At 52.7% G+C, this 13,453-nt stretch overlaps 4 protein-coding genes across 4 annotated transcripts; 1 reads left to right on the forward strand and 3 right to left on the reverse strand.

The window, feature by feature from the left end:
* Window positions 1-488: 488 nt before the first annotated feature.
* On the reverse strand, window positions 489-3,477 carry COCCADRAFT_93253 (uncharacterized protein; the record flags this gene model as incomplete). The annotated part of the gene is made up of 6 exons (XM_007713009.1): window positions 489-1,276; window positions 1,325-1,803; window positions 1,853-2,112; window positions 2,163-2,522; window positions 2,580-2,863; window positions 2,937-3,477. The coding sequence occupies 6 exons, from the start codon at window positions 3,475-3,477 to the stop codon at window positions 489-491; spliced, it is 2,712 nt and encodes a 903-aa protein (XP_007711199.1).
* Window positions 3,478-3,854: 377 nt separating this feature from the next.
* On the forward strand, window positions 3,855-4,494 carry COCCADRAFT_4130 (uncharacterized protein; the record flags this gene model as incomplete). Its single annotated transcript, XM_007712975.1, has 2 exons — window positions 3,855-4,136; window positions 4,198-4,494. The coding sequence occupies 2 exons, from the start codon at window positions 3,855-3,857 to the stop codon at window positions 4,492-4,494; spliced, it is 579 nt and encodes a 192-aa protein (XP_007711165.1).
* Window positions 4,495-4,647: 153 nt separating this feature from the next.
* COCCADRAFT_4131 (uncharacterized protein) lies at window positions 4,648-6,393 on the reverse strand (the record flags this gene model as incomplete). Its single annotated transcript, XM_007712976.1, has 3 exons — window positions 4,648-4,770; window positions 4,863-5,409; window positions 5,474-6,393. The coding sequence occupies 3 exons, from the start codon at window positions 6,391-6,393 to the stop codon at window positions 4,648-4,650; spliced, it is 1,590 nt and encodes a 529-aa protein (XP_007711166.1).
* Window positions 6,394-8,177: 1,784 nt separating this feature from the next.
* Window positions 8,178-12,503, reverse strand: COCCADRAFT_93356 (uncharacterized protein; the record flags this gene model as incomplete). The annotated part of the gene is made up of 7 exons (XM_007713010.1): window positions 8,178-8,666; window positions 8,726-8,856; window positions 8,905-9,305; window positions 9,393-10,963; window positions 11,022-11,676; window positions 11,725-11,884; window positions 11,945-12,503. 7 exons carry the CDS (start codon window positions 12,501-12,503, stop codon window positions 8,178-8,180), a joined length of 3,966 nt encoding a protein of 1,321 aa, XP_007711200.1.
* Between the last annotated feature and the right edge of the window lie 950 nt (window positions 12,504-13,453).

Consider the following 13,453-nt stretch of genomic DNA (forward strand, 5'->3'; position numbering starts at 1 on the left):
CGTCCACCACATCCTTCACCTCTGGTATCACCATTTCCAGGCCACCCACATTCTTATTTCCTCCTGTCACATGTGGGAACCAGTCCATCCTCTGTCCAGGTAACCGTCCGATCAAAGGCGCTACCAACTTACCACGACGGTCGATCTTTTTGGTGCAATCTGCAGAAGTAATCACGCTGACTCACGAGCGCCCGTTGCGAAATCGTGCAAAGCCAGTTGAGTGGGCTGAGCATCGCACGCAGTATGGCGCCGTATGGCCTCCTGCAAACCGGCGTGAACAATGGTGTGGCCCGCGCGGTCCCTCCGAGTTGTGCCCCTCGCTTCCATAGCTTCTTTATTCTCCTACTCATACCATAGACAATGTTGCTGACCAACGAACTCTGAGGGATGGGAAAGGGGGATATCAACAAGAAATCAAAACGCCGCATCTCCGTGTTGCACACAGCGCCTTTTCCCGTCTTTGTGTATCAGTGCAACAATCCAGCTCATCATTGCCAGTGGTTTTGGCCCACAAATCCTTCTTCGAGTGTGCGGTCTTCGAGATTGCGCACAAAGTTGTGGTTACGGTTCGAGTTGCCCGCCCGCGATCCTCTTCGCCTGGCGCTGCTTGCGCTCTCTGGTGCGCCATCAGGTGGAGGTGGGTAGTATGCCGGTGATGGTTGTAGGCGCACAGGCGCATTAGGGTCCAAGTGGCTCATAACCCTCTGCAGCGCAGGTGGAATTCCTGACTGCCCAGACTGTTGCTGATCCATTGTCGTTGCCCTTTGTCGTCCGGCACGAGTCGTGGCCTGCGCATACAGATTTTGAGGTTGGTTATATTGCCGCGGCTGTTGCGGCTGCATCATGTTCATGGGCTGACCATATTGTGCTGCCTGGGAGGGATAAGGTGGCGGTGCACCTTGATGGTTGGGTGTGTACATGTTGTAGGGATTTTGCTGAGCTTGCGGGCTCTGTGCGGCAGCGTATTGGTTCATCTGCATGTTTGCGTAGGCGGCATGTTGGGCTGCCTGCGCTTGTTGCTGCTGCGCGACCGCTTGCTGTTGCTGTTGTTGTCGCTGTCTGCTCAAGCCCTCGTATCGCTGTTGTTCTTGAACACCCGGTGCTGGCGATCGGCTTGAGCTGGACTTGAGTGTCATTGGAGGTACGAATGGCCCAGTAAACTTGGCCTGTGTGATAAACGGATGAAGCTTCGCCTGAGCGGGGGTCCAGCGTTCGAGGGGATTGAGGTTTAGCAATCCCTGGGCGAAATCGATAAAGGCAGCTCGGTTGCCCATTTCTACCACGTGTTAGCTGTAAAGTTGAATATGGAATTGATGCTGCTCACCTCGCTCGATCTCGTTGGGCTTCATATTCTTCCGCGGCATGGGATAGTTCTTGATAATGTCTGGCAGGGTTGTGGCGGAGAAGTACTTTTTGCTAGGCTGCTCCTTGGTTCCATGCTCCCTGGAATACTGCTCCATGGACTTGAGCCGGTACTGTTTGCGACCGTACTCATCCTGTGACTTTTCAAAAAACTCTCCAGACTGTTTGCCCATTTCTAACATCCAATGTGGTGGTAGTCCGAGCATCTCTGTTATCCGCGAAACCTGGTTGTATTCGGACGAACCTGGGAAAAGTGGCAGACCGAGGAACAGCTCGACGACAATGCAACCCAGTGACCACATGTCGATTGCTGCCGAATATGGTAGACCAAGCAGAACTTCTGGTGACCGGTAAAATCGTGATTGGATGTACGTGTACACAGTTTGGCGTTCGTCGCATGCGGAACCGAAATCGATAATCTTGATGATTGGGCTTTCAAGGCTGTCATGCTGTTAGATACTTCCTCACATATAAAGACTAGTGTACGCACTTTTTCAGAAGAATGTTCTCAGGCTTCAAATCACAATGTATGAGTTTGGCCTTTCCAAGCAGTGCCAATCCATTGATCAACTGCTGCGCAAAGACGCGCACCAGGGTTGTTGACAATCCGCGGAACTGATTCTGCTTGATCAGTTCGTAGAGGTTGACACTCAGCAGCTCAAAGACCAGACACAAATGTTGCCTGTGAATAAAAGTGTCCTTGAGTCTCAACAGGTGGTGATCATCGTTCTTATCCATCTGCTTGTTCAACTGCGTCTTGTTAGCAGCTGCCTGCAGTATTCTGTAAGGACGCAACCTACCAAGTCAAGTACAGAAACCTCCATCATACTCTGATTAAAGTATGCTGTCCGGTTCTTGATCACCTTGACGGCTACTACCTCCTGTGTCTTCAAGTTCTGGCACTTGACGACCTGTCCGAATGTGCCCTGTCCCAGCACGTCCAAGATCAAGTAGCGGTTCTTGTGTCCAGACTCCTCCGATCCCAAAATGTCGTTGACATACAAAATGTAATCACTGTCCTCGTTGTCATAACCGTCATTCTTGACTCCTTTGCTCGGCTTGGTAAGGACGCGACGGGGATTTCGCGACGATTGGTAATTGAATCCACCATTGCACAGCTTGTACGTCATGGGCAGATGAGCAGTGAGAGCTTGGAGGGGCTGTTTGTTCAATCATGTCAGTGAAGTTTTGCTGTTCATACATGGAGTAATACATACACTGATGAAGCCTCCCTCTGGGTTGGCGCGACGGAATGGCGGTTGGGCATTGATCTTGGGCTGCAAGTCGGCAGTGTTGGAGACTTTTTCGAACTTGGGAACCGGTCCTCGTCCAATGGGCGGCAGATGGGGAGGATTCGAGTTGGAATTGGAAGTCGCGCGCGGTGACCGGTTATCTCTGTTGTAGACAGCATTCAGCTGTGCAGTCGCAGACTGCGGGTAGAAGCTCTCTTGGCCCATGTTGGACTGGATGGGAGGCAGTTGGGGCGCATGTGGGCGGGAAGCTAGAGCAAAAAGACAATCAGTATACGAGGGTGTTTAAAGAAATCAGGCTTGGGCAGGCAACGCTCGACATACATGGCGGAGAGTAGTAGCTGCTGGGCGGCGACATGTAGGGATTGTTGCGCGTAGGGCTCTGGCGGCTGGCCTGTGTCTGCGCCTGCGCTTGGGACTGGGACTGAGGGGTAAAGCTGGTGTAGCTCTGACCACCCTGCTGCGGGTTGCCCGAGTAGGGCGATGTGGGGGAGAGGTTCATGGGCGAATATCTGCGCGCAGCAGCACTCTCCTCTTGCTGGATGAACTGCTGCGAGTGGCGCTGCTGCTGGGTTGGGCGCGCAGCATTGAGCCTTGGCTTGTAGGCATCCTCCATGGGCACGTCACCATCGCCGTCGTTGTACTCGGGGCGGGGGCCTGCAGCGGCGGCGGCGGCAGCACCAGCACCGCCAGCACCAGCGGGCGATTGCATGGCGATTGAGTTCTGGCGGGAGGGGGTTGCATAAGCGTCCTGCTTCATCTGCGACGACACGCTGGCATCCCGCGAGGCATGCGGGGGCGATTGCATCGAGTGCGAATATCGGGCGCTCGGGGTGTCTGAGTAGGCCGTCCACTGGGGCTCCATGACGTCGGGGCGGTGGGTGGGCGGCAGTTGGGGTTGGGCGACGGAGTCGCGGCGGGAGACGAGATTGAGCGCTTCACTGGAAGCGGAGCATGCCGATGGACGTGGAGCCTGTGAGGGAGCGGGTGGTTGATGGGTGGTGGTGGTCGTGGGCGTGGGTGTCGGGGTTGACGTGGTGGTGGTGCTATGGCAAGAGGTGGTCCAGGGTACACGGCCGAGACGAGACGGGGAGGGCGCGCCAGTCCCGTCTAGGAGGGTCGAGGGCAATAGTGCGTGTGGACGTGTAAGAGAGTGTGAACGAGGGAGAGAGAGAGAGAGGGAGAGAGATAAGTCGGGTGTGGCTGTTGCGGGGTGTGTCTACGTGGTCAGCGGCAGCGAGGATGATGGGCTGGAGTGCTGCTGCTGTGACCCGAGGCAGAGAGGCCGTAGAGGAGCAAGACGAACGAGGCGCACCCAGGGCAATATTCACACCGGGTCAAAAGGATGGTATGGCAGAGGTCAGCCGTACCCGAAGCGCTGAGGTTGGCGCCGTTGCAACCTCGATGGATTGGGCTTCTCTGCTTGGTCACGCTAGCGACGGATGCAGCCAACCTCTTCATGCCCTGCCACAGCTGCTCGCCCGTGGCGTCATTGCTGGGCTGGCTGTCTCCAGCAATACGACAGTGCTAGTAGCAATACTGCTACGACTAACTCGACGACTTACTACTCCTGGCCTGCTACCAGCAACAGCCACACCGATGGCCTTGGGCAGCCATGCCAATTGCCGCAAAAGGTCGCCTTGTGCGCGTCACTGCGGCTGAGATTGGTACCCACACATTCCTTCATTCCATTGTGCCGCCCACCCTGCTCCAGCAAGGAACCATCGCGACCGCAAACATCTCGCGACCCCACATGCAAACAACGTCTTTCATAAAGTCCAGCATAACCTTCTCTGCCCAGCCCCAGAACCGCTTGTCGGCACGCAACAGCGCAGACAACCAAGGACCTAGTGACATCAGCAAACACGACCGTAACCTGTAATGAGACTTTTGAAAAAAATCATCACACATCATCAAGCCAAGACCTCATTCCTCAGCGTAATCATTGGCGGAAAACAAACAATTGCTGTCATCATTATCGTCGTCGTAGCAGCCATTGGGCATCAACCTCGGACATTTTCTGCTCTCTCTCATCTTACTCGCGCACCTCATACCCACCCAACACATGGCCGTTATCCCACTTTGCCGGCTTCTCAAAGAGACTCCTCACCATCTCGCCTCCCCTGGTCGCCAGCACCGAAAGCAACGTGTCACTCAGCTATGCGCGTCGTGTTAGCCAAACCCAATGCAACAGGGGGAAGGTGGGAAAAGTGAAATGGAAAGGAAGAACAAGGACAGGGCAAAACTTACACCATGCGTACTCTCGCAGCATCCCTGCAGCCAAACCCCAGCATCCTCACCCACGCTCTTCTCCGTAAAGTTGACCCGGTAATCCCTCTGCACCTGCCATTTGGCACCCTCCAGCTCGCCCCCAGGCATAAGGTGTCTGGCGTCCTTGAGCAGCGTCTCGTGCAGGTCCCGCAGGTAGCCCGTCGCAACAAAGACGGCATCAACGTCCAGCGTCTCCTTGCGTTCCTGACCCCCAGCTTGCTCAGAAAAGTACAGCGCACTCGAGTCCTGGACGTGCAGACGCACCCCGCCCTGGCATACCGGCGAGTCCGTCACGTCCACCACCCGTCGGTAGGGTAGGATACGGTGAGGCCAGTGGGCTTCTTCGGCAGGCGAGTTGCCATAGCGGATGCGCTGCATGTACAGAGTCTCGTAGATGTGCTCGAGGAGTCCCAGTCGCACGACGCCGTAATTTGTGCCCTTGTCTTCGACTAGCGTTGTTGCGCGCAGCTTTGGCGCGCGGTTGTATGTGCAGTCGGTCCGCGAGGGGTTGAAGATCTCGTTCACGCTGGTGTCGGTTAGTTTCGTCTCTGCTATACACACACGCACATTCACAGTGCATGTCAACTTACAATGGTGAATCATCACTGGGTCGCAGTGCGCCTCCCTTGATAAGTAGTCGTGTGCGTGAGTTGGGGTAATTTGCGTGTAAAAAGTCAAAGATCTCAGCAGCGCTCTGGCCGTTACCAATCACGACAATGTTGTAGGGTGCATCGTGGTCCTTGAGAAGCTGCTTGGACATGTACGAGAATTTAGACGAGTGGATGACTCTGGGGTGGTTGGTAGGGAAAGGCGCGGGGATGTTTGGCCTGCCTCCCGCAGCAATCACCACATGCTTTGCTCTCCGCGACTCAGTGCGCCCTGTGAGGTGGTTTTGCGAGATGACGTTGAAGCTGGTGATTTCTCCGCTGGCCGACTTCTCAGGCATCACCTTGACCACTTCCTGGCTGTATGCCACTACCTCTTCGAACCAGCTGGCGCACCACTTCATATAGTCCTCGTACTCGACACGTGCAGGTAGAAACGTGTTAAGGTTGGCAAACTCGACCAGGCGATCCTTTTGGTGCAGGTAGTTGAGAAAGGTAAACTCGCTGCGCGGGTTGCGCATAGTTGCCATGTCCTTCATAAAAGTGATTTGCATCTTTGCACCTGGTAGCAGCATACCGGCGTGCCATGCAAACTGCGGCTGCTTCTCCAGGAAAGCAACTTTTGGCGGTCTGCTCTGGAGGCCCTGAACATCAGATAGCGAGGCATCTGTCCCGTCGAGCGCATCGTGCAAAGCCACGCCAATGGCCAGCGACGCCGGGCCAAAGCCAACGCAAATCATGTCGTGCAGCTCGTCTTGCGGGGTATATCGAAGGTGCGATCGGTTCTCCAAAGCGGGGAACTGGCTCTCATCAATGTTGTCTGTCAGGAAGCCATTGAATGCCTTTTGCACCGCTGGAGCTGCACCGTCTGGCGAGCCTGACGACATATCGACGTGAGGACTCATTGTTGGGTATAGTAGGTGTGTATAGTAGCACTGTTGGCTGTCAGTTTTGGTTGCCCATGTTGCGAAATCGCGGCTCGTGCTGTCAAACCAGCAAAAGTATCGAGTGACGTACCTTGGTTCCTTGTCACGGTGACTTGAACGCTGGTTAAAATGCGTGGATGTGTGGATGAGGGGTCAGTCACTCCGCACGTTAAACAGGAACCTAGAGCGCTATAGGTACAATCGCAAGCTGTCAGCGATTTTTTATCATATCAGATGGATTGAACAATGACGTCTACACTCGACGCGAACAAACGGCACGAGTTTGCGATGGAGACAACTTACAAAGTTGGCTACGTCCCAGATACACACTCTCTCAAGTGCAAGTTGGTCGAGACAAAGAGCTGTCCTTCTACTCGTGATATGGGAAGTGAAAGTAACAGCGGTGGCCATTGTTTCTGTATGTATTGTAGGCCGGGCGAGGGGACCACGGCCAGCCGTGCCCAAGACCCGTCCTTGGGCGTAGTTTGGATCCATGTCTCCATCCCAGGGCCCCATGCAGCCCACTCGTCAGACAATGGTCCGATGTCTTTTCGTAGCAAAATGAAACTAGCTTTGGATGTAGAAGGACCCTTGCGGGCCGGGCGCCAGGCAGAGAGTTGCAGTTGTGCCACCAGAACTGGCGATTCGCTAGCCCAAGCGTGATGGATGGCCGAAGCCGCCCCCCATGTCACTGATCTTCCGACACACACCATCTGATAAGATGAGTCTCCTGCTCTCCCAAGACAAACCCCCGATATGACCACGGAACGCCCCGGACGCGCATCAAGCGTGCAAAAAAATTTTCTTTCAAATGTCGCCCCGCAGCGCTTGACCCCGTCTTTACTAGAAAAGTGCGTATTGGGCGTGGGGTGCAGTGGGTAATCATCCCAGCAAGTGTGTCTTGGCTGATGAGAATTATCAGATGGAAAATCATCAGTTCATCTGATTAGATGAAGAGATTTCGCCCGCCCGCCCCTCGGACCGCCCTCGGCCTTTGCGCCTTGGGCTGCCTCATACTACACACTAACTATTGCTCCTAGAGTCCCCCTTCGATGCGTGTGCGTGCGTGCATATGGTCGGACCTATTGCTCGCCTTGGGCTAGCTACATGTACTGGAAACCGCTGATCGCTCTGAATGCATAAATGCCGTCCTGCCTGCGGGCTGACCCTGATGACGAAGGAGGCGTTCAGGGACTGACCCTTTGCCAACACTCAATTGCCTTGGGTTGCTGCCTTTGTATTAGAAAAGGTAGAATGAATTTGAATGCTTGAGCAGATCCACAACCGCATTGCTGTAGCACGTGCATACATGTGACCATGAATCCTAGTCAGTGGCATGCCGCAGTATGTACTTGGATTTGGCCAGCCCCAATAGTCTACTGTATGCTCCAGACCCACTTCAACCAAGTACGTACACAATTAGCTGTATTTCCGGTAATAGCCTAGACATTAGTGCCAAAACATGTCGGTCAAACCCAAGCGCTTGTCTACTGCACAACAAGGCCGATGCATGGTGGCCAAGATGGCCGTCTGTTTGATATGCCTACAAGCCTATCTCAACACTATCTAATACCTGATCAACTAGCAACATGGTCCGCCGGGTGTTTGTGCAAAGAACAAAATAGGAAAACTAACAGACAGGAAAGAAATACCGGGATACCGAGCTACATGTATATAATACAATCCATACTGATGTACAGATATCCAAAAAAAATATGGCACAACCTTGCTATGTGGTAAAAATTGGGTTTGATGACAAACGCTTAGTCCAGCTCCTGCGTAGCAACCATGCCTGCATAGATGCCTCCTAGGGCCACAAGCTCCTCGTGTCTGCCCTGCTCAACAATTCGTCCCGCATCAAACACAAATATGCGATCGGCATGTTGTACGCTTGCCAGTCGATGGGCAATCATAATTGTCGTTCGACCCTTTGAAGCAGCAGCAATCGCTCTCCTGATGTCCCTCTCCGTGTTAGCGTCAAGCTGCGATGTTGCTTCATCGAGCAGTAAAATTTCCGGATCACGGATGAGTGCTCGGGCGATAGCGAGACGCTGGCGCTGGCCGCCAGAGAGCTTGGAACCATGCGCTCCAACCTCGGTGTTATAGCCTTCTGGTAAACTCATGATGAAGTTGTGCAGTTCGCACTCTTTGGCCACACGCTCTATGTCTGCATCGCTACTGGTGGTACCTGGGCGATCACCAAGGCCAATGTTGAACTTGACTGAACCGGGGAAGAGGTCTGGCTCTTGCTCCTACTCGGGTCAGCCACCCTATCTCAGAAGAGTGAGGGATGATTCTTATATCAACTTACCACTAGTGCTAGACGGGCGCGGTGGTCACGAACAGGTTCTTGGCGAATGTCTTGACCATCGAGATACACTTGCCCAGACGTTGGATCAAAGAATCGTTCTATCAGATGAATCGTACTCGATTTGCCAGCCCCTGCGACAAAATCAGTCATTATCTTACCATCTTTCGAGAATCTCTTACCTGAACGGCCAACGAATGCCACGTTCTCGCCTGGTCGTATCTGAAAAGACACATCATTCAACGCAGGGACAGTCGGCCGACTCTCATAATGAAGGCTGACATTACGGAACTCGAGTTCTCCTCGAACGCCAAAAGTACCGTATGAAGCTGAAGCTGTAGACTCAGATAACAGACCCACAGTATCTGGTGTGGTATTTGTCGGCAAAGACGTGCACTCTGTCATGATCGTGGGCTTCTCATCATGCAGTGAAAATACGCTCTGCGCGGCAGCTTTTGCACGTGTCACTTCTGGTGCCAGACTGAACAGCTGGCCTGCAGATTGCGCAGAAAACAGCAACGCGGGAAGTACAATAAAAAAGTCTCGTTGCGTGTAGTTGCCACTGCGTACTTGTTTAGAGCCCCTAGATAGCGTTAGCATATGAGTTGCATGATGTGTATGGGCACCACTCTTTCGATTGGCAATAGCAACAGGAAATGATGTTACTTACCACCAGTAGGCCAACGAGTACACAAAGTAAGTAATTGACAAGGAAAATGCAAACAAAATATTGCCAAGCATGCTAAATCGAAGATGTTCTTCGTACGGTTTCCGTATTGCTTCCCTATAGGCTTGGAAGAAGTGCTCTTCAAGGCCAAAGACTGCGACAATCTGCATCGAAGATGTTGCCTCAGATGCCAGGGCTGCCGCTCCATTATATGCAGTTTGGTGGTGGTCCTCTGCAATAGCCAAAATGCGAAGACGGAGGAAGCCAGCGAGAAGCATGACAGGCACGGCTGCCAGTAGCACTATAGCAATCTTCCACGCTACAATATGAGCTAGAATGATGCCACCAACCACTGAAGTCGCGATCGAAAATATCGTCCCAAGTATAACACCGGATAGTCCGCTGATGCTTCCGCTGTCAGAGTTTAGTCGTGACATGAGCGCATGGTGAGAATGTCCAGGCTTGGAGAACCACGCAATGTCCTGTTGCAAGATGGTCCGGAAGGAGAGGTCTCGGACTCGCAGAGTAAGGTTTTCGGACACAATACCGAAAGCCGTCTTTCCAAAAGAGTGAGAGGCCAAAGCAACAATGGCCAGAATAAAGAAGAGTAGACAGTAAAATGAAATTTGGCGCGTGGTATCGTCAGACCCGCTGGTGTCGTTCAGAAGTTGTACCAGATTTCCAAAAATGAGCGCCTCTCCAATGATAACCGCACCACTAAACACTGAAGAAAATAGACCGAGGGCAATCGCTGGTGCTTCACGGCGGCTCAACGACAACGATCTCCCAATCAGCTCCGCAGCATTCATTTTGCGCTGATTGCCCGTTTCGCTCGAGCCTCTCGAATCTTGTTCCTCAACATCGTTTGGCACTCGCTCATCTTCCGTGTGAGAGTGTCGTATACTAGAACGTGAAGATGAAACAGCAGATGGGCGACCTTTCTCAAACTGCTGTGCTCTGATAAGTTCGGCATATATACCGTCTCTTTGTTGAACAAGAGATTCATGATTTCCATCTTGCTCAATAGTGCCGTCCCGCATCACGATGATACGATCCGCATCCTTTACAGTGGCAAGTCGATGCGCAATGATGATGGTGGTTCGGCCGGTCGCAGCTGAGGAACGTCGCAGATTCTCGAGAACTACAGCCTCGCTTGTGGCATCCATTGCGCTTGTGAATTCGTCTAGAAGAAGTAGGGATGGGTTCCTGACCAATGCGCGGGCAAGAGTAATACGCTGCTTTTGGCCTCCAGAGAGCTGCGACTGCGGGCCAGTTCCAATCTTGGTGTGGATTCCCTCGGGCAGACGCTCCAAAAAGTCGCAGTATGCTTCGGTTGCCGCTGTCTGACATCGAGAAAGAATTTCATCTTCTGTAAGATGTTGAAGTTCTCCCTGGGGAATACCGTGCTTGATGTTGTCAAGGATAGATCCAGTGAAAAGTACCGGATTTTGTGTGACAAGTGCAATATGTGAGCGTAAGCTGTGAAGGTTGAAGGACTTCAAATTATCCTTCCCAAGGCTAATGTTGCCATATGTGGGATCGTACAGCCGCAAGAGCAAAGAGGCGATGGTAGACTAATAGTTGGATAATGTTAGCATGTTCTTTCATGACTTTACGGAACAACTTGCTTACCTTTCCAGATCCTGATGGACCAACAAGGCCCGTGACTTGCCCAGGCTTGAGACGCAGATCAACACTGTCAAGGATACGAACGGTAGGCCGAGCAGGGTAGACAAACAAAACTGCCGAGAGCACCAACTCTCTCTCAAAATGCACTTTTTGGGCTGGCTTCCCCTTAGCAGAGTAAACGTCGATCTCGGAAGTGGGGTGATCCAGGACATCCAGTACTGCAGCTCCAGCAGCAGCAGCCATTGTAAATGTTTGTATAAAAGGTCCAAAAGAACCAACGACAAAGGAGGCATCTAGAATGAGAAAAACGACAGCGTAGATAGTTCCTGCTTCAGCGCTGCCATGTCGTAGGTGATCGCCATACCAGAATGCAAGTGCATTGGTGGCGTAAGCCACAAAGTAGACCGAACCAAGCATAAGAGCACCCGCAAAGCTCTTCTTCACTCCTATCCTGAGGGCAGAACGAAGGTGATGCACATGTTCTTCGCTGAGTCTTTCAAAGAGGCCAAAGGCCTGCACAATCTGGACTGCTCTGATGGCACTTTCTGCAACAGAAGAAGCCTTCTCGGTGTATATTGAGGCTTGCTTGGTAAGATCTGAAACGGTCTTGGTGCCAAAGCAGACAACGAACGCCATTGAAGGTATCACGGTGAAGAACCTGACGTTGTCAGTCGACGTTTGTTAACTGGGTACAGAGTGTGATTACATTACCCCAGTAAGCTTTGCGTTGAGCAAAAAGCCTACAGTGAATGCAGAGATGAAGTAGCTGATTGAAGCAATGAAGAGGCCTACTTTCTCCGAGGTTCCAAGCTGGATGGTTTGAGTCTTTTCGGTGAGGATGCTGGACAAGTCCGGCGCGACAGTGTCTGATGAGCATATTGAGTTAAGATTTACTCAATCGAATGGATATTCAAGTCGAAACGCACCATAATAGGCCATGTCCATACCAAGAGCACGATGAAGGAGCCTCTCTCTGGTTTTCCTACTAACGCGCTCGCCCGTGACGGCCCAACATACGGACCATCCCCACGTGACAAAAAAGTAGCCAACCGCAACTGACATGAGACGGTATAGCAAATGTCTTAGCTCATCCGCATTTGGCGGGAAGTTGTTGATAATGCGGCCTAGAATCACGCCTATTAACGGGAGTGGCAGGCCTGCAAGCACAGCAAATATTATGGCCAGCGCTAGGATGGCTTTGGAGCTGGTGTCATCCAGCTGCCTGTACAGAGTGAAGTAGGATGTTCTAAATGGGTTCAGTCCTAGGATCTGGCGAATGAAGCGCTGACGAAACAGCGTGGCGCTCTCGAAAGCCTGAGGTTGGACTGTTGCCAAGGACGGCTCTACGTGTCTCTCCCATTGCGTACTGTGGAGAACAGAACATGTCTCTTCGATTTCGCTGTCGTCGGAATCAAGAAGAGGCAGGCTTTCCGAGCTCGCATCGTCTGTGTAGTCTGGCATTGTGACGCGTGCGCCGGGCGTCATAGACTGCGAAGCTCCCGGATTGAGATGTAAGCGCAGTCTAGTAGTACTAACAAGGAAGCGTCATGGGTAGGCGAATAAGAGAAAGAAGAAAGCAATAGTAGCACAAACTACTGGGCTATGAGGGATAGCAACGAACCATGGGAGTGATGTTGATGATTTGGCTGCACTCAATGTTTGAGAGTAAGGCTAAGGCAGTCAATAGCCCCGTCTTGGCGCCCCATGTTCCTGTTCCTGTGACGTGCGCTTCATGTCAACGACGCCAAGTTTCTAGCAGCCGGTGATAGTCAGGCACGCGCACACCCACCCTGAACGAGAGCTCATGAGATGGAAGGTGAGTGCTCTTTATCGACGACGCGTGGACGTCGACACAGATATGCGATATGACGAACTCGTCTCTTCCTTGTCGCGGACCTGTCACGCAGAAGCCGGACGCGGGACGGACGGGACATGGACAGGCTGCGTAAGGCTGGGCTGGGCTGGACACAGTGGAAAGTCGATGATGCAAGAGAAGACAGGGGATACAGGGGACATGTTCCATCTGATAACTCGGACCAGCAGCATCTGATAAACTTTTCGGGGATAATGGCCGCCTTCGGATTCTGAAGTTTGAGCACGGGCATCGCCTCTACTGATTTCAGCTGATGGTGGGTGGTCCCGCGCGACACCTGACTTTTCCCCACTGCCTACCCTGCCCAACAAAAGATGGAACACCGATGCCGCTTCAACAAAGTCATGCAATTCTAGTCAGAGACCGGGGCGTGCGTACGCTATTGCTATAGTATTTGTCGACTACTTACGTTGGAGTTTGGGGATGCGGCGCCGAGCTGGCGACGCGCGGGTGAATGTCCGACCACATGCGACTGTCACTGCGTGGGACGGTCTCGAAGCTAGTCGCTCTATGTCTCTGGTGGAGCCCTGCTACCGCGTCCTGATTTGTTCCAGTCTGGAAT

This window comes from Bipolaris zeicola (assembly GCF_000523435.1).
Source record: "Bipolaris zeicola 26-R-13 unplaced genomic scaffold scaffold_53, whole genome shotgun sequence".
NCBI lineage: Eukaryota > Fungi > Ascomycota > Dothideomycetes > Pleosporales > Pleosporaceae > Bipolaris > Bipolaris zeicola.